This window comes from Thamnophis elegans, chromosome Z (genome assembly GCF_009769535.1).
Source record: "Thamnophis elegans isolate rThaEle1 chromosome Z, rThaEle1.pri, whole genome shotgun sequence".
NCBI classification, from domain to species: domain Eukaryota; kingdom Metazoa; phylum Chordata; class Lepidosauria; order Squamata; family Colubridae; genus Thamnophis; species Thamnophis elegans.
In genome coordinates this window covers 28,604,209-28,625,688 of record NC_045558.1, presented here as the reverse complement: position 1 = coordinate 28,625,688, position 21,480 = coordinate 28,604,209, and the positions used below count along the sequence as shown (strand labels likewise).

At 38.3% G+C, this 21,480-nt stretch overlaps 1 protein-coding gene across 2 annotated transcripts in view; it reads right to left on the bottom strand.

The window, feature by feature from the left end:
• The window catches only part of PLXDC2 (plexin domain containing 2), a 276,086-nt gene that overhangs the window by 54,120 nt on the left and 200,486 nt on the right, over nucleotides 1-21,480 (bottom strand). For both annotated transcript variants that reach the window (XM_032237801.1, XM_032237802.1), the window contains exons 5-6: nucleotides 8,189-8,311; nucleotides 2,429-2,547 (exon numbers count right to left, since the gene is read on the bottom strand). In XM_032237801.1, coding sequence (XP_032093692.1) covers nucleotides 2,429-2,547; nucleotides 8,189-8,311 — 242 coding nt within the window. The remainder of the gene's footprint in view (nucleotides 1-2,428; nucleotides 2,548-8,188; nucleotides 8,312-21,480) is intronic.

Below are 21,480 nucleotides of genomic sequence, written 5' to 3'. Positions count from 1 at the left end.
TCTGCTATCTTAATCAGCTTATCTTTGGTTGTCAATCTTGTTTCTGAGAAGTTCTCTCTCCTTAAATCCATTGTTTTTCCTCTTTTTTCTTTTTCCATGCCTTGAAATTCGGGATATAGTCTCTGTCAATCTAATTCCCTTTTCCATACTTCCCTTTTCCCACTTTCAACCACGTTCACTCCACTGGTAAAGTAATCAGTTGTCTTATCTTTATAATCATTTTCCCCTTCAATTTTTGTGACTCTGAGCCCATCATTTTTTGCTGTTATAAACTCTATTTTCCCCATCTTCTTCTCAATTCTCTCTGTTATTTCTAATAAATTTTGAATTCCATCCAAGATGTTTTGCAAAGTTATTGTTTCTTTTGAATATTGTGCTATTTTGGCAAGCTGGTAGATACTGCCACTCTGGCTTTCAAGGCTTCTTATATTAAATTAGCTTAAACACACGTTCATTTATGATCTTCAAAAAAGAAAGTTCTGTTTCTTTTTCTCTCCCATTGCCAATAAGACTCTCAAAGTGCACATGTAAAAACAATTCGTGCCCTTGCTTCTTATCACTTTCTATAAACAAGTTGCCAGGCCTCGTGTTACAAGGTCAGTGAGATCAAAAGGGAAAGTACATTGTTTCAAAAACTCAAGCCTCCAGCCTCCAAGTGGCAGTATTGCTTCCCACTCTCTAATGTTATTTCAAAGTTAAAAGAAACAGAGTTCTTAAATAGAATTAATAGCAAGTAATAAAAGTCCTTGTTGAAATAAAGAAGACTTTAATCCATAGGTTGAAAAATAAAACATAAAAAAGATGGAAGAAGAAAAACTGATCCATTCTCTTTAAAGAAAAAAGTTGCGAGCACTTCAATCCACAAGGTAAAATTACGAAGAAAAAGAAACACACTATCCAAAGCAATCCAATATAGGTTAATTTCGCCGCTTATTTTCTTCCACTTTCAATTTAATGTAACTTAAAAAAATTTTTTTTTGGGGGGGCAGTCTTTTCCAAAACAGTAAAGTTTCCTCACCAGATGGACATACTTTCTCTTTCTGCTTCCCTTCTGTACCAAGCCGTCCCAACTTCATCAGCCTGGGGCTGGACTTTTTATCGCCAACTTGAAGAACTTCTCTTGGATCGATCAGGGACTTTGCGGTGCCCCTGAGATCAGCAAGATATATTCTTCCTGTTCATCATCTCTACGGGATGGTTTAGGTCCGATTGGATCAGCCAGCAACAAAAGTATTGGCAGTGTTCTCGGAGCATCGAGACCGCATGTCCGTATCGTTGCGACATTGGATCCTCCTCCCCAACATGAGAAATATTTCTATTTAACACCATATATTTCCTGAGTTGTTTAAGTGAGAACTGATTTACATTAATAAGAGTCATCAAATCAGGATATGAAACTAGTGTTTTAGTCCAATTCTTTGTCCCTATTGATATCCCTACTGACTTCATTTGTTTATTTTTTGTCTTCCAGGATCACTGAATAAAGCTACTATTACTATAATATCCAGATAGCAGAAGTGAATACCTAAGATGTTTTCCCCAATAAAATGTCATATGTTTACCTTTTAAAGCTTTATATTAACTATCAGATTTATTTAACCCATTTGCAACCAAGAACAGAGGATGAGGAGACCAGAAGCTCACTCTAGCACATTAGTATTTCTGATGCTTGTGATAATATTTGTTTGCATCCATTTTGTTTTCCTTGTCAAGAATAAAATCCATAGTTCTTTCATCCAGTGAAAATTTCCCAGAGCAGAACAAGGTATGTTCTAACAAATGAGGTGAGATAATGCAATGTGTTTCAAGAGTGTGTTACAAGCAACTGAGAAATGGTAAGTCATCAGAGCTGGATGGATAAAGGCAGAAACAAAAAGTGTGGAACATTCTAATGTAATGTCACATTGTCACCTCAATAGTCCCACATTTTCTAATTTTTTAACAAAACATTTGCTGTTTGATAGGCACATGAATAGAAGGTTAGGCAGTAGAGCCAGTCCAAACATGTGCATTAAGACTCAAACAATTGACCTGTGATGTGTAAAATTAATAGTGGAGAACCTGATGCGTTCTAGATGTTGATCATCCCAGCATCATTTACAAATGGGAATCCTCATTAGGAATGCTGGTATTTGTTATTCAGCAACAACTGGATGAGCACAGGCCATCTATCTCTGTTTCAATGGTTATGCCTAAAATACAAAAGATACTTTACTTTCCATTACATCTCATAGCACTCTCTTCCTCATACAGAAGCCAAAGGTTTCTATTTTATAATAGTATCTATCTGTAAATCTTAGATCCTAAAAACTAAAAGACTAATGATCTAGAATTTTTACCATGTGAAAAAATTTATTTGATCTTGTATTGATATTTATTACATGTTATTATCCTGAAATGAAATAATTAATTACCTGATCAGACTCACCTCTTTATAGCCAAAAATTATACGACCATCATTGAGAAGAGTTGCCTGAAAAGTGAAACTGCCCAGATTGTAGTTATCTTGTAGATGTACATGATCCCATTGAACAACTAGTGCAGTGCCTATCAAGACAGGAAAAGGAGACAAACATACTGGAGGAAAGTATATGATTGTAACTTAATAAATTAATTCAACTTCCTTGACTTTGATATCTTATGAAATTATCTGAATACCTAGAATCTGTTGTCAAAGTAAGCCATAGCATAGCATAGCCTAGATTGAGGAAGAGTATAATCATATTACTACAATCCAAGTAATAATTATCTTCTAAAACAGACATTATACAGGAAGTGTAATTACACCTTGTTATGACATAGTGAACAAAATAAAAAGAGATAAAATTCAGGATTATTGAAACATTTTCTAAATGATTTATGTAAAAAATCAATTCCCAGTGACCTTCTAGAAGTACTGGAAATATTTTTTTGTATAAAAGATACAATGCAGGTTAAGGGCACTGTAAATTAAATGACTAATGTACAAAAGAGCCGTAGTACTAACAAATACTTCTCTGAAAATGGAAAACGAACAAAGAACATGGAATTTGTACATTCAATATAAGAAACAATTGCTTTATAATTAGATTTGTATATTACATTCTCTATAGGCTCCCTCTAAATATACTACTTAGCTCCCAAGGATCTACAGAATTCTTTTTCATGCAGAGACAATACAGCTGTCTTGCAAAAGGAGCCCTGGTGGCACATGACTAGAATGCAGTATTGCAGGGAAATTCTGCACATAGCCCGGAGTTCGATCTTGAAGATCTCAAGGTTGATTCAGCCTTCCACCCTTACAATATCAATAAAGTGAGGATTTAGTTGTTGGAAGCAATATGTTGACACCCAGAGAGTGCTGTGGTAGCATCTAGGTCTAAGTCCTATTGCTATTTGAGGCTCTAATTCTGCAGAAATATTTAATGCAAGACATATGGTAAAACTGTAGATTCCATGTATTTGGGTCTGAGTCTAATACCAATTACATATTTATCCAATTGTCAATGTATTTTTCAAATTTCTTTAAACACAATTCACAACAATATTTCTATTAGCTATTAGCATCACATTTCATAAATGCTATGGCAAGTTAAAATTGTAGTGTTTAGTTATGGGAACTTACCTCAATGGAATAAATATTATACAGTTTGGATTTGAAATACTAACTACATTGAGTTATGTGACTAACAGTCTGTAAGTCCTAAAAATGTAAGATACCAAAGGTATCAAACTCTATTACTAAAGAATAATTGTCACTTGATTCATGCTTCCCTAGAAGTGCCCAGCTTGATGGTAACAGGAAGCTGATGTTGAAAATCAAATAGGCTGTACCTGGCTAATACCTGGAGGAGAGACTATAGGAAATCTCAGACTGGTTGGCTTGGCCGGAAAATCAGTAAAAGAATATATCTGGAAGATGATGATGGTACAACAAAATAACATGGGGGAATCTATTAGAGCTCAGTTTTCATTCAGCCAAATGTAATTTGCTTGGATTGCTTCTGAAATCTTGTTTTTTGGTCTGATTATAAAAATTGGAATCCAATAAAAATATGAAGAGCTGCAAGGTCCTTGTTTTTAGTGTGTTTATTTATTTCTTCAAGAAATGAGAAATATTATGTGGAGTGCAGTATATATGTAGATATAAATGGATATTGACTTAGTTTTTAATTATATTAGGATTGGTTGGTTTGTGATTTTATCTGTGGTTGCAAGTTTTGCAACTAATATTTTTAATTAATTCATTGATTTAATTTCTAGCTTGCACAATTTCAAAACAACTCTGTGGCTTCACGTTAAAATAATCAATATTATATAAAATCATAACCTATCTTGCAAGGTGTTAAGTATATCTCCTTTTGGAGACTAGAGTTGAGTAGCAGAAGGTAGCAAGGAATGTGCCGCTGAATAGTCACACTATCAATCACAGTCGCCAAAGTTAAAACAAGGATAACTTTACTTGCGTTAACAAAAATAAAGTAGGCTAAACATTCTCCAAAACAAGCGATAAGTAGTCTTGAATTGTCTATGATACAACATGTTGGTTTACAGATGCTCAACTCATGATTCATCATGTAGACAGGTAACTAACATAGAGAGTAGCCACCATCCAAAATACAGTATTCAACTCCAATAACAAGCACGGAGAACATACAGGAACAACCAGGAACAACCAGTAGTAGTTCCTACTCTCTCTTATGGCTGATTAAAGCAACAGCCTGTGCACACGCACACACTTCCAGCCCCTCTGCCTCTTCCCTCTTCCTGGATTCATTCAGACATTTGAAAATGCATAACCTGTGCATACGCACACACTCTTCCACTCTTTTAAAAGCATCTGAGTGAATCCAGGAAGAGGGAAGAGGCAGAGGGGCTGGAAGTGTGTGCATGTACACAGGCTGTGAGTTTTAAAAACGTCTGAGTGAATCCAGGAAGAGGGAAGAGGCAGAGGGGTTGGAAGAGTGTGTGCAAGGTGATCAGTAATGTTGAAGACCGGGGCAAGGACAAGCCATATTTCCTCTGTAAGTAGCTGTTTTATTGTTCTGTATACTTATTGTGTACTTGTTTTGTGTACCCAGTCACAGGACTGCCAAGCCACTCCCACTCAGTCACATGACCATCAAGTCACTCTCACAAAATAGGCCACAGCTACAGAATAGCTTCTAAAAAAATTTGAACCCTACCACTGATATGTAACTATAGAATATGTATATAAACTATTTTATATACATATACTATATACCAGTGATGGCTAACCTTTTTCCTGTTCCGTGCCAAAAGTATGTGCGCAACACTCTTGTGTGCCAGCATCAGTAATACAATGTGTGGCCACTGTGCATGCGTGAAACCATCACTAATCTTTCCCCATGCGCATACACATACCTACCATGCATGCTTCCTCCCCCCCATGTTTTGGACCAACTTTTGCCAGCACAAATGGCCTGCTTTTGCAGAGGCGGCAGCAGCTCTTTCTCCTGCCAGCCTCGCACTTCAGGCAGCGTCCATCTGTCCAGCCAGCCATGCCAGCTGGCAAGATCGCGGAGGAGCTAGCCACCCAGCCTGCTGCTGGCATGCCGTCCTTACAGAAATGCAGTCCGTCCCTCTCAGGGACTGCAAGCTGGCTTGTCCTGCAGGGCCAGTGAAGAAAGCAGCGTCCCAAGTAATGGCGCGATGGTTTGCAATCTCAGAGCAGCTTGAGCCGAGCTCGAGCGTGTCGTCACCACATGCACAGTACCACACCATGCACCCTAGTTTGCAATTTCAGCCCTGAAAATCCCTTAAATTTGCCATGCTGGACGCTGTCCAGAGTGAGGCTGGCAGGAGGAGGAGGAGCCGGTCGGTTGTGTCTGCCTCCCTCCCTGCCTCCCCATGCGCCCAAGCAGCCCTTTCATCTGCAGATATTGCTGCTGCTGCTGCTATTCTGGGGCCTCGCTTCCCTCCCCCCCAAATCACTTCAGACTAAATCCAAATTGGGCAGAGGGGGGGGATTGATAAAGAAAAGCTGGCGGCCGTGCGCACAAGGATTCCTAATGCTTCCTTTTCTCTCTCTGGCATTCCTCCTGTGCAGTTCTGCTGCTCCAGAAGGGAAGCTGCAGCAGCAGAGGGAAAGGCGAGAGTGACTGGCCAGCTCGGGTGCTCAAGGGAGCAAGGCAGCACTCGCTGCCTAGGTGGCCAGCTGCCCCTTCCGCTGCTCATTCCCCTAGCCATGTTGGACTTTGAAGAGTTCAAGTGGCAGCTAAATGAAAACAAACATTGTGACAGTGTGGTTGGGGGCAAGAAAGTCCAACATGGCAAATCCAATGTGTCAGAAGAGGCAAGCTGGCTTTTTAGAGAGTTATCCTCACACGGCAGCGGCTGAGAGAGCCCGCCAGTATGGCCACCTCTCCTGCAATGGAATGGGAGGGAGAACTCCCAATCTTTTTTGACGGGAACATATGATTCATAGCGCTGGAATATTTCAGTTTGGATATGGCTTTGGCGCTCTCTTTTTGGCCTCCCCCCACCCCTTTGAGTGGGGCAAACTTGTTTGGGGAATGAAAATCCAGAGCAGCTCCCCACTTGAAGTCAAGACTGAGGTCTGATCTTCTCCCATTAGGAGAGAGCCAAAGCCATCCCCGTCTTTGGTGCAAGGAGGCTTCACAGGGAGGTCTGCTAGCACCAATACAAGAGTCACTCGTGCATGCCCGGGGGTAGAGTGAGGAAGCATCAAAAATGGGGCATGGGACAGCCATGCCACACCTCCTCACCTCCCCTGAATGTGCGCTCTCCTCCCTCCCCCCACACACGCACTTGCGACCTTCCCTTACTCACCACACATTCATACATGTCTCCTGCTGACACCAGACACTCAAAAATCAGCTGGCTGGAGGAAAACACAGGAATGCGCAGTGGGTCTGAGCTAGGCGACTGCTTGCGTGTCAGCAAAAAGGGCTCCGCGTGCCACCTGTGGCACCTGTGCCATAGGTTTGCCATCACGGCTATATACTGTATGTGTATTGTGAATGTTTTATTGTTATGATTGTAATTCACAGGAAATCTCAGTGATCAAAGATTAACAAAATTATTTTGTTCTTTCTAGGCTAAAAGATAGATAAACCTATTATTTTTTTCAAAACTCAAGCTGTTAAATCAGCAATATTTCAAATGAATGTGAATGCTGTGACTGCAATGCTTGTTCCTCTAACTTTAAATTTTACAAAAAACTATATCTCAGATTAACCAGAAGTTTACAGGAGTGGAAAAGCTGAAATGGGTTCAGAGGAAAGCAAGTAAGATGATGTAGGAAGTAAAAACCGAGCCTTATGAAATGAGCTGAGATGGTTAGCTTATAAAAGAGAAAACTAAAATGAGTTAGATAACCATCTAACAGTACCTAAATGTTAGTCAGAAGAACATGTTTTCCCTGTTTAAAACAAAGATCAATAGGTTAGAATTAAAAATCCAAATTTGAGGAGAAGTGTAAAGAAGGTGAGCATCCTATCTAGAAAGGTGGTAGATTCCTTTTTGCTGAAAATTTTGGCAGGATGGCAGCTGCCAAGAATACCTTACAGTAGTGGATTCTGATAAGTGAACAGTGAGCTGGGCTGAATGATTTACAACATTCTTTCCCAGTTTTATGTTTTGTAAATCTATAACAGAGTGGATGGCTTAATTAACTCAAATATGTATATTCTTTATATGGTTCCAGCAACAAAATTGGATTTTGTTTCTGCATCTTACAATTTTATGTCAGATATTGACCTTTGAGACCAGTAAATAAAGACAGGGTTATTCAAATATTATACAGTACTGACACTTCAATTATCTTTATGAATTTTATTAACCTCTGTGTTTTTACAATATGCCGCATGTGTCTATGTGACACAAAGAAAAAATGTTTTTACTTCATTAATGGATATTTATTATGAAGATGGTACTAAAAAGAAAATACCATAGATTTGCTTTTTTAACAATGCTAACGGAAATTTTATATAATAGCTAAATTTTTTATAGCTTTTATGGATTATAATAATGGATAATACATGCCAAGAGACTCTACCAGCAAAATCTTAACTAAATTAAAGTCTTATATGCAGAGGAATAACTAATTAAATGTACCACATTTTAAAGAGCTAAATATTATGATCAACCCATTGTGTAATTTCCTACAAAGGGAAACAAACAGCAGCTAAACTAAAAGTAATCTGACAAAAATATTCATGCTTACCATTATCAAAGTATCTTACAGTAGAATTTCTCGAAACGCTGGGGTCAAAATTGGCCATCAAGGGTGCAATATATTGTGTTGCTGTTAACATCTGATGCACAACTTCTCCTGTGTAAATAAACCCTGTAAAAAGGAAACAAATAGCAAAATCACATCAGTTGTCATTAAAAAGCTAATATGTACATGATACCCTTAATTAGATGCTGCCAAAGTGTCATAGAACTTGACCAAGAAAATTATTTTCAGTCTTTATGAATGAATCTGAGTTGCTAAAGAACATCAGAATTTCAGTGATGGATAAAATAAATATAAAAGCAAAAAGAAGGATAAATCTTGATAGAGAAAAATATCAACTTCAGGTTAGCAAAGTTTGTGAACATCATGAAAAGAGGGAAAAATGTAAACAATTACACAAAGGGTCTTCTGGATTCACAAGTTTGATTGCCTCTTCTTATGTGAAAACAACAATGCATGTTGTGGCTTTTTAAAGATTGCCACATTTACATAGCATAACCTTTTGCAAACTATGCTAATGCACTGTCATGGATAAGGTGACCAGATTTTCAGATTGGTAAAGAGGGACACAATTGACGGGAGGGGGGGGAGGGGCTTGATTAAAAATTTTATATTTTGTCAAACATGACCCCAGGACACTGAAACCATCATAAATACGAATCTGTTGCCAAACCTCAAAATTTTGATCACGTGACCATGAGGTTGCTGCAACGGTCGCTAAGTGTGAAAATGGTCGCTAAGTGTGAAAATGGTCATCAGACACTTTTTTCAATGCCATTGTAACTTTGGTCACTAAATGAACTGTTTGAAAATTAAGGCTAGCTTGCATTATAATGCCTTATGCTAGCTTACATTTTCAAGAGACAGAAGCTAAACTCCTTGTTAGAATTGAAATAGAAATGAATAGAGTAGAGTAAAATAGAATAGAATAGTTTATTAACCAAGTGTGATTGGACACACAAGGAATTTGTCTTTGGTGAATATGCTCTCAGTGTACATAAAGAAAAATAAAATAGTAAGATAGTGGGATCCTTGCTGCACCAAGCCTTCACTAATCCTCTCACTTTCATCAAAAACAGTAAAAATCAATCATGCTTTTTTTTTTTTTGCTATGGCCACATATGAATATATATGCACATTCCAAACAGATTTTCTTACTAAACAGCCACCATTCTCATCAATAGGCCACTAAATGCATCACCAACATTTTCTGTATTCTTTCATTTCCATCCATCCATTTTATTTATTTAACACAGAGTAGATTAGGCTGTCAGCCTTAGTCATTCTTCTAACATGGCAACAATTCTTACCAACAAGGACGGTATTGGCACATTTTAGCTAATGCAACCTAAACATAACCAAAGCCTATTTCACTTCAAGTATGCTAACTTTATTCTATGCAAGCTGCAATCTCTAATCTAAAGACCACTTTTCAAGCCAACATGCTGTTAACTACAATTTACTAACCAAACTGCTGATAATATTTATTCCCTTTTGAAAAGGGATCCAAATGGTTACCTCTGATCTTCTACTCCCCTCCCTAATAGAGGTCCAGTTCACCTTTTTAAAATCTTCACATAAGGAGCCTTTCTAAAAATTTGCAAGTAAATTTTGCAAGAATCTTGCCAGGAAAATATGGTCCTGTTTTTTTTTTTTATGTTAGCTCTTGAGCCTCACACACCTGCCAAAGCAACGGATGCAGAATCAATGGGAGGAAGACTTTTCTCCCGGAAGCTACCGCTGCAAAGTCGATTCCTACAGAACCGTCCTCTCTGCACTTTGACGATCTCTGCCGCGCAAAGGGGGACGTTCCGGATGCTTTGGCGAAAGGGGCCGGCAGCCTCTCAGCCCTTCCCGGCCGGGGAGACCTCCCCCCACTTCCACTCCGCTCCTCCCACCTCCTCGGAGCTTCAAGCAAGCTAACTGGGAAGGGCGGGGAAGAAGAAGCGGCGGCGCGGTCCCCTGCAGCTGCTGAGCCGGGAAAGGGGTGCTATGGCAGGGCTTCTGCAGCGCCCCCAAGGACCGCCGCGCAAGGTCGGCATCGGTGGCTACTGCTGCTGCTCAGGGCCTTGGACAGGGAGGAGGAGGAGGAGGAAGAAGAAGCGGCAGCGCGGTATCCTGCAGCTGCCGAGCTGGGAAAGGGGCGCTTTGGCAGGGCTTCTGCAGCGCCCCCAAGGGCCACTGCGCAAGGTCAGTGGCGACGGCTGCTGCTGCTCAGGGCCTTGGATGGGGAGGAGGAGGAGGAGGAAGAAGAAGCAGCGGCGCGATCCCATGCAGCCGCCGAGCCGGGAAAGGGGCGCTTTGGCAGGGCTTCCGCAGTGCCCCCAAGGACCGGCGTGCAAGGTCGGCGGCAGCTGCGGCTGCTGCTCAGGGCCTTGGACGGGGAGGAGGAGGAGGAGGAAGAAGAAGAGGAGGAAGCGGTGGCTGAGCGGAATCCTTTTGAGAGGGGATGGGTGCATCCTGGGAAGCGTTGGCACGGCCTCTGCCATTGCCAATCGCGCCCATCGCCTCTCAAAAGAATTCGGCTTTATTTTGGCACTCGCCGGCCCTGAAGGAGCGGGATGAGCAGTGAGCGGAGCCTTGTTTAAAAGCAACGACGGCTGTGGCCACTTGTTCGCTCCACCACTCTTGCGTGGAGGTCTGAGGAGGCAGAGGGGTGGAAGGGGCGCGAAGGAACCAGCGTGGCAGTGGTGATGCTGGGAAGGTGCTGCCCCCGGAGCCCATGGGTGTGTGGGCTGGCAAGCGGGCGCCTTTCTCGCACACAGGGAAGGGGAGGAGGGCGGCTGTTTCACTAACCCCGCGCAGGTTACTAATTCCCACCGGTTACTCACCAGTGAAGCAGCAAAACAAAGCAAATGGCCGCGAAGGCGAAATGAAATGGAGACTCCTGCAACTCATGCAGCGTGCTAAGCAGACTCCAGCCAATCAGTGAGCTGGCTGGGATGGAAAACTTTAAGCACGCTGCGTGCGTGCTTAAAGTTTTCCATCCCAGCCAGCTCACTGATTGGCTGGAGTCCAGGCCAATCAGTGAGTGGCAGGCTGGGCTGGCTTAGATTTTTAGAAATAGATAGTGGAACGAACGAGCAAGCTAGCGGCAGCTGATGGGCGGGGGAGCGAGCGAGCCCCAAAATAAAGCGGGTTTTTTCTAGAACGGCCCGGGACGCGGGAAAAATTATGAAAAGGTGTGCCTGTCCCGCCAGATATGGGACGTCTGGTCACCTTAGTCATGGATATATGTATTGCACAAGGATTCAGAACATTGAAACTGTAGGGAAAAATACATCCAATGAAGTACAGACTGGGATAATTACTTTAAACCTTAATTATTTCAGTACCTATTCACAAACATATATAGCTTTTCCCCATGTAGATTTTCTGTTTTAAAAACTTTTAAAAAGTAAGGAATGTTTGTCACATTATATTTTAAGTGACTGTATCCTACCTGGGGAGTTCCTATTATTGGACTATCTCTCAATCATTCACTTTTTCTCTCATATTTAAATGCTGTTGAATTCAGTTAGAAACACCCGATTACAAAAAGGACAATTTTATATTGCAATTTCCCAATCCAATGCTATTATTTTGATTCATGTCAGATTGTGTAATTTCTTACAGTTGCTACACAGTTGCTTTAGAAAGCAACCACATTCAATGGATACTTTCCAGATGAGTTGGACTGTAATTCACATTATTCCCAAATGATGCAATTTATAGGCAATCCTGCAAACTGTATCCACTAGGCAACAGGCAAACTATAATTTCATCTTTAAATTATATTCCTTAGTAAATATCAATGGATGATTTTAACCTTTTTCTTGAAGAGAGAAAAATAATTACAAATTCATCATTGTTCCAATGACAACTCCAATCAATAAAAGCTAGAAAGCAACAAGATTAATTAGATTTAAATGAATACATATTTATTTAATCTATTTGTATGTCACCTCAATTACGAAAGCAACTGTAGAATTTTACTTGATGTATTGAACATTTTATCATTCCCACTTATACACTGAATCAACCACAAATGTCAGCTAAGCAGATTCTTGAATATATTTCCACAGACATTTGGCAAAAACTAGTTTACATTGTCTAAGATCCAGTTTTCCAATAGTTTTTGCTCTTAGTTGATGCTATAGGAGCCTATAAAAGTGTTTCAAACCTACAGTTTCCTAAAGTATTTAATCTTCTTTTTTGAAAGGCCCTCGAAGCTTCTGAAATCTTCCTCATCTTCAGATGTATTGGACATCAACTCTCATAATCCCAAATTAGCAAGTGCTAGCTGTGAATTATAGGAGTTGAAATTCAACATTCTAAAAAGAAGTACCTTGGAGAAAGCTGATGTATAGCTCAAAACACAGACACTATGTTCTAAACTATTAGAATAAATTAATGTAATTACTAAGTTACCAAAGGAGATTAAAATTGCAATATAGTTTAGAGAATAAGACTAGGATATTTAAAAGCAAATATAGAAATGATTTGTGCAGCTGCTGACATAAGTGCTTTTGTTATAAATAAATATTCCATGACTTAAATATATGTCTCTCAGTGAACTTAGTAATATGGATGGCACACTCAAATAATAAAGTGTGTTATTTATATTTTATAACAGCACTCAGAGGTACTGTGTGTCAAAAGATGGCTATCCCAAATATGAAAATTCTATTTATGAAATGGCACAGGTATTTAGGAAATCCCAATGGATGCTTTCAAACTGTGAGAAATTTTTACGGTAAATTGATTTTTGCTCAAATCTTTACCATTTCCTCCCTCCCAGTTTTAGATGCCATGTGTTATTAATTCAGTTTTTCCTTCTTTATATTGATATCCATTCAGTGATGTAGATTCCAATTCACCAAAAAAAAAAAAAAAAAAAAAAAAAAAAAAAAAGCAAGGAAGAGGTAAGGTAATTCTCCCTCAGCTTTAAGATTTTTGGCACCAATTTACTCACATTGTATAATAGCTGCCATTTTAATACTTGTTCCCCCATTAAAATTATCTTCACTTTAAGTGTATGCCTACTACAATATATTTATAGCTGTTACAATCACTAGAATTGCATCTATCAATATATCATAATAAATACCGTATATTAAACTCTCCCCCTCAACATTGTGCCTTGAAATGTAAAATCCATTTGATTTATTCCAAGCTTTATAGATTCCTGAGCACAGGTTGAAGAAACCTGAATAGGGGATGACTACTGTTTATTATTTCTGTATTAGTCTATAGTCCAATCACATAAGCCTAAGAATGAAATATTATAAAATGTACTAGGCACACTTAAAATGAGGGCAATTTTAATAGGGGAACGAGCATCAAAATGGCAAGTGTGATCCAACATGAGCAAAATGGTAACTATTTCCTAACTATTCATACAAACAAATGAGATCAGAGCTGACAGTGACTGATGAGTAAAGAGATCTTGAAATAATGGTAAAGAGTTTCGTCAAGGTATTGGTACAACGTAAATCTGCTGTAAAAAGGTTCAACAGAATGCTAGGGATAATAAGAAAAGTATTGAAAATAGAGATATCAACATCATAATGCCTTTATATAAATCAGTGGTGTGAAATGCAAGTAGAAGGTTGTGTGCAGTTCTCGTTGTTGTACTTCGAAATGGATGTTGAAAATTAGAGATGGTTCAGAGAAGCCAACTAAGGTAAGTAAGCAGCTGAAGCAGATTCTCTAAGAGGAAAGGTTGTGACATTTGGGGCTTTTTAGAGAAGAGGCAAATGAGAAGGAATTGGAATGAAGTTATAACATTATGTATGCTAAAGAAAAAGAGAAGCTATTTTTCCTTTCCCAAATATTCAGAAGTCATCTAATGAAATTTATTTATTTATTTATTTATTTATTTTATTTACTTTGTCAAACATGTATGAGATAAGTATAAACATGGACATGAACACAGGAAATGGGTATGGATAAATGGGGACAGTAGGACGGAAACAGTAGGCATGCTGCTGCGCTTATGCCCGCCCCCTTATAGATCTCTTAGGAATGGGGTGAGGTACACAGTAGCCAGTTTAAGCTTAAGGTTATGGGGGTTTGAGGATGTAACAACAGAGTCAAGTAATGCATTCCAGGCATTAACCATTCTGTTGCTGAAGTCATATTTTCTGCAATTGAGTTTGGAGTGGTTAGCCTTGAGTTTGTATCTATTGTTTGCCCGTGTATTATTGAGGTTGAAGCTGAAGTAGTCACTGACAGGTAGGATGTTGTAGCAGACAATTTTGTGTACTACGCTTACAGTAGGTCAGACCGTAGTTGGCATAGTTCTCCAAGCTCAAAATTTCCAGCCTGATGACATAAGGTATTCTATTGTGAGCAGAGCAGTGGGGTACTCTTCTTGAGAAATACCTCTGGACTCACTCAATTGTATTAATGTCTGATATACAGTGTGGATTCCAGGCAGATGAGCTGTATTCGAGAATTGGTCTAACAAAGACCAATTGTATGTTCTAGTTTGCAGTACAATGTTACCAGAGAAGAAGCTTCACAAAATTAGGTTAACAACTCTTAATGCTTTTTTGGCAATTTGGTTGTTATAGTGAGCTCTGGTGCTTAGACCGTTCGAGATGAGTACTCCTAGGTCCTTGACAGAGTGAGGGTTGTCTATGAGGTCATATCCACCCAGTTTGTATTTGGTGTTCTGATTTTTGTTGCCAATGTGTAAGACAGATTGTTGGTTGAGATTTGGAGTTGCCAATTGTTCAACCATTCTGACAAATAGTCAAGATTGCTTTGTAGGGCAACAGTATTGTCGGTGGTGTTAAATAGCATTAATAGTTTTAATAGTTTATACAACACACAATTTAAATCTGGAATTCATTACTGCTAGAGGCCTATGGAACTACCACTAGATTTGATGCTGGCTACCAACTCAACTGACTTCAAAAAAGTGTTGGTACAATTCACTGAAGTCATGACGATCAATGACTATTAGCCTTGATAGCAATGTGACTGCCTCTGAAGACATCTGCTAGGAGGCTAGAATAGTTAGCTGGCTACTATGAGAACAGACTGTTGGACTAGATGGGGAAGGGGTCTGTCTAATCTAGCAGGGCATTGCTTATGTTCTGACATGTAATATTCAGGAATAGACTTTCAGTTCCATTACTGATCCCTGCTCTTTCAGAAACTGCCATTTTTGCGTCCTACCTTTCAATCTTCAGCTACCAATCAGGAGCAAAAAAGAAAAAAGAGACAATTTATATTATTATGGATTGTTCCATAACAATCCATAATAATATAAATTATGTTCCATATTATGGAACAATCTCCCCGTGGAGATTCGTACCCTGACCACAGTCCAGGCCTTCCGTACAGCCCTCAAGATCTGGCTAGCCCGTCAGGCCTGGGGATAAACTCTTCTGCCCCTCCCGAATGCTGAGTGAATGTTGTGTTTTAGTACTTTTTAGTTATTTCACATTTTTTTTTTTGTATTTTGTCTTTCACTCCCCTTCCCTTACTATTGTAAGCCGCCCTGAGTCCCCTCAGGGAAAAGGGCGGCCTATAAATGCTAAATAAAATCTAAAAAAAAAAAAATTTATTGCCGTATTTAGTAACTAGGAATCATATAAATAAACATCACATCACCAATAGACCCAGAACAATTTTCTTCCCAACTTTCCCTTAGCAATAATTGAATTTACATATGGACTGAAAATCTGCACATATTTTAGTTGTATAGTGGTTTTGCATCTATATAAGGCATACTTTGGTGAAGCAGCTTAACCTCAGAGTGGTATTTCTCAAGACTACAGAGAAAGATCAGACTGTTTGTCAAAGAAGAGCTCATTTTTTATAACTGAGACAGTGCATGGTGAAACCATATGTTAAAAGCTTAGTGATACAGGAAGTGCTTACAAAGCTAAAAATATAACTGTCTACCAGCAATGATTACACAAGGAATAGTTTTGTCTGATAAACACTTCCAATGAGCACAGATTACTATGCTATTTGAGCATGCCCGTCAATGTGACTTTATGGGACAGATTATTATGCTGAAAGTCAACATTTGTAAAGAGTCCTTTTTAAAAGATAAAATTTTAGGTAAACTCTTCTTCTTGCCTAGAGGGTTCAAAGACAACAGTATTGCTTATGTAATCATATAATATCACACTGACATGTTGAAAATGCAGAGATCAGCACAACAGGGTATAAGATATTTACTCCCACTTGCTGAGGCCTTTAAAATGTGTAAGCTTTCCAGTTCTTATTTAAGCCAGACAAGTATCATGGCTGCTCTACTACTCATTCCCCCTCCCGAAATAAATTCCAGTGAAATTGAAGATGAAAAAAATATAACAGAATAATATGCCATGATATGGCATATCAGTATGTGACATATTTGCTATACTCCTGGAAATTCTGATCAATATTATGCCACATAGCAGGGTTTAGTATAATCTTTAATATTCTAAAATCAGAGTAACTTTTATATATATTACAGTTGTAATAGTAATGATCATCACCACTATCATCCTCATTCTATCCACAACCTGGCTTCAATTTGAGTATCTAAATTTTGTTGGCTACTTCCTACCTTAAAGGCGGACATTTGGTCTTTAGACAGAGTCAAAGCCCTCTCTAACCCATTCCTGCTCATTTCTTGTATCTTTACTACAAGCCTATTTTTTCCCAGGTTGCAACGAAAATTAAAATTCTATGACCAGTGAATAGAGACAAGATCCTCTTTGGTGTATCATCCCATATCTAGAGAACACACCACAAATAACTTCCCCTCAGCCCATTCTATTTTTTCAGCATTTTGCATAATTTTCCTCATACTGATCAACATGTTTTACAGTCTATTTTAACTGCTGGTTTGAGTCAGTTCATGTGCACAAAAACCTATACTGAACATCAGAACAAACACATTTACAAGACCCCGCTGATTTTTTTTAGGCCATATGATTCCTGCAGAATAGCAGCTGCAGTAGCTAGTTTTCGCCAATGCCTGTGAAAGTAATGATACCGTTTAAAGTAAATTAAATGCAAATTTTGGTGATTATAACCAACTCATTACATTTAAGTTTCAACCCTCAATTTTTTTGGTGGGAGGTAAATCTGCTTCCAAAAAGATAAGATTCCACACTAAATAGGGTGTGGTGCATAACCCATGTAATTTAGTGTTGGCTCTTATGCCATGTGATAATCCATGATGAAGACACCTACACAGTGTCTATAGCCATAGAAAAAGGGATAAATTATATTAGAGGATATTCCCCCCCAAATAACTGCATCAAATGCATCATAAAGAAAAAAAATAAAAAGAATTGTAGGATTTTTTTCCTTATATTTTTGCACAATATTGATTAAGAGAATCTTGGAAGGAAGGGATTACTGGGTAGAGTGATAAAATATTCACTAACCATAATATTTCTATTCTACACTACCAATAAAATTTCACAAATATGGAGTGATAATAAAAGCATAAAAGTATTTTAAACATTACTGTTTTTTTTAAAAGACAGTAATAGAAAATCAGAAATGCAGTCAGTTATATTTTGATTGCTAGATTGGTATTTACCAAAGATACCTACAATAATTTAGAACTATGCAAATCCTGGAATGAAACAGCATTCTGAATCTTCAGCCTGTAGATGTAACACAGCTACTCTGATCTTTATATACATATGTGCTTGTGTGTGTGTGTCCGTGCGCGCGCGCGCACACACACACACACACACATATATACACATGTACACATATATACATATATACGTACGTACGTACGTATGTACGTACATACGTACATACATACATACATATCCAGAAGAACTTGAGGCAGCCATAATGTGTTTTCAAACAGTTGCTTTACAGTTCTTCTGTGTCTCATCAAATAATTTGCACAGACTTATTTAATATCTTCTAAAGAAATTTCTTAAACATCAAGAAGTTTTTCCTTTCAGATGTTCTTTAGATCCAAGAATTCCCATCAATGGCCACACTGGCTAAGGATTTTTCAAATTGAAATAAAAACACTGGAATGTATCCATGTATGGAAAAAATGTTTAAAATTGAAATGAAAACTTCAATTTCCATATTTTGACCCAAACTAATAATTATACTATTTTACAGTACTGTTGGGAGAAAAAAGTTTAGGACTTTCATTTCCAGAGTCTTTGAGATCAGCTATGAAGGTTAATGACTCTTCTATTTTATTTCATTGACTAATATACAAATTTAGCTAGGACTGAATGGGGATCAAGAATAAGTATAACTAAGATCACGTGAAGTGTTAATACCATTTATAATGCATTGGTAAAGGCACACTTGGACTACTGCATTCAGTTTTGGTCGTCATGATGTAGAAAAGATGTGGAGACTCTAGAAAGAGTGCAGAGAAGAGCAACAAAGATGATTAGGGAACTGGAGACTAAAACATATGAAGAACGGTTACAGGAACTGGGTATGTCTAGTTTAATGAAAAGAAGGACTAGGGGAGACATGATAGCAGTCTTCCAATATCTCAGGGGTTGCCACAAAGAAGAGAGACTCAAACTATTTTCCAAGGCACCTGAGGGTAGAACAAGAAGCAGTAGGTAGAAACTAATCAAGGAGAGAAGCAACTTAGAACTGAGGAGAAATTTCCTGACAGTTAGAACAATTAGACAGTTAGAACAATTAATAAGTGGAACAACTTGCTTCCAGAAATTGTGAATGCTCCAACACTGGAAGTTTTTAACAAGATGTAACCATTTGTCTGAAGAGGTGTAGGGTTTCTTGCCTAGGCAGGGGGTTGGACTAGAAGACCTCCAAGATTCCTTCCAACTCTCTTATTCTATTCTATAGATAGACTTTTCAATGTCTATATATAAAAAGGCATCAAAGTTTCCAGACCACTGAAAACAATGCTATGGCAATTATCCTGGATAGTCCCCAAAGAGGTAAAGATTCCCCTCGCACATATTTGCTAGTCGTTCCCAACTAGGGGGCAGTGTTCATCTCCATTTCAAAACCGAAGAGCCAGCATTGTCTCAAGATGTCTCCATGGTCATGTGGCTGGCATGACTAAACACCGAAGGTGAACAGAATGCTGTTACCTTCCCACCAAAGGTGGTCCCTATTTTTTTACTTGCATTTTTACATGCTTTCGAGCTGCTAGGTTGGCAGTTGTTACACGGCACTAGGGATTTGAACCACCAAACTGCTGACCTTTCTGATCAACAAGCTCAGCGTCTTAGCCACTGAGCCACCCCAAAGAACTGGTCCTTAAAACAACACCAGAATAGAGGTGGAAAGTGGTGCATTAGGTGATCATTAAGGAAACAATTTGGCAGGAGCAGATGATGTATCCAATTCCACCCATCCTTACGTTTCCCCCCCCCCCCAAATTTCTTTTTGGGGAAATCAGTTGATATACAATTTAGTTGTGGTTCCATCTGTTTTATTTTCTCCCTCTTGTTTCCAGAAAAAAAAAACAGCAACAAAAACCAAGCTTCTAAGAACAATCCCAACAATTTCTCTTTTATATTGGGATATTATTTCTTCAACTATATCACACAATTCTTACTTAGATGCTACAGACACTCTTCCCCCCTCTCTCTTCAAACTTTCCCATTCTGGTGCTCTCTAAATGGTTTGACAGTACAACTCCAATGAAGAAAGAGGCCTTCTCTGCTATCTCCCTCATCCTATCAAACATCTCATCCCAGAGATGAGGTAAGCTCCCATTCTTCTGGTTTTCTGTAAGAATCTCAAGATCTAGTTCTACTAATTAGCATGGGGTTCTAAGAGTGTTATGCATTCTATGAGATGGCTGATTTATTGAGGCCACTCCTTGTAGTTTTGTGAGTGTTTCAGCTTTGATTAACTTAGATTTAAAAAAAATTAACTTTGATTTTAAACTTGTAAATTTTAGCCTTGTTTTCATTTTGCTTTTAACTGTGTTTTTAATAATGTTTTGTATTATTTATTATTTTGTCTGTAAACTCCTCAGTGTTACTTGTATAGGTTATATGGGTGATGTATAAATTCAATACTTAACTAGCCAACTAAATCTATCTATTGATCAATCTAGTCATTCACCCATCCATCCTTAGGATTTGCAGTCAGCTTGATTTGTGCAATGATATATACATATCATATAGTTAAAAGTAGAAAAAAAAAGCAATAAAGCTTGGACCTCAATAAGCTTACTTTTTTTTCAAAGTTTGACTAAGACTATAGTATAGTAATGCGTAAATGCATAAAACTCACTTAAAATTTAATGTTTTATTAAACGAACATCAAGGCTCAGTTTTCTTTGGAACTGCTAAATATTATGGAAACAGACAATTAGATCAGCTCAATTGTCTCTATTAAAACTTCCAAAATGCAGGTTTCATGACATAAATAATTCAGTCTAATTAAGTGGACCCCCCCAGTTAACTGCAATACTGGCTTGATAAATGAAACTAACATAACTTGTAACATCTAGTTTAGCAGGTAGCAGCTCCTGGGATGTATTACCATCCTCAAACTTTCTTTCAGTATTGCTTTGATGGCACAAATTTTCTCACAAAGTTTAACATTCTACTTTACTGAAGCTGATAAGTTAGATAAATTAGTTTGCCAGATGGAGTGGTGCTGAGGAATTTATTACAAATCAATTGCAAACAGTCTTCCATTAACAGGCAGGGATTCATTTGCTCTAAGTCTTAGCTTCCTTAACTCATTGTTGCCTTTTACCTTCAATAATCTTTTCTTTCTCCCTCCAAGAGCTTAAATGGCTCTGTATTTGCCGAGCATGTTGCTTTTCTAACAAAGGCAGATCACAGAACAACTCAGCCAAATAGTCTGATATAAAGAACAACTACTAGAAAAGGGAAATAAAATGTACTGAGAATTTTGCCACATATTTTCATTAGAGAAAGACGATTTGCTATCATTTGGTTTAAGTACCAATACAAGACCAGCGAGCCCATTTAAAAACAAATATATTCCCATTTACTCCTTCCTCCATCTAGACTCCACAAAATTGGTACCTACAAATATACTTAGTATTTATATTACATTATTGGTGTGATTATTATTGTTTGTTGCACCAGCAAAGAATGTTAATCTGAGTTCCATTCCTACCATAGGCCTGAAATTTTTATTCAATAATGTATCTCTGGAGATTTGCAAATGTCTTTATAATTTAATCAAGATTAACATTGGGAAAGAAAAAGATAGCAATGATTCCACATCCTAAAGACAATCTTACATTGTTTAGTTAAGAAAATAAGAAGTTTGGTATTGTACTTGAGTTTGGGAGAGAGATGAAAAAACAATCTCCTACA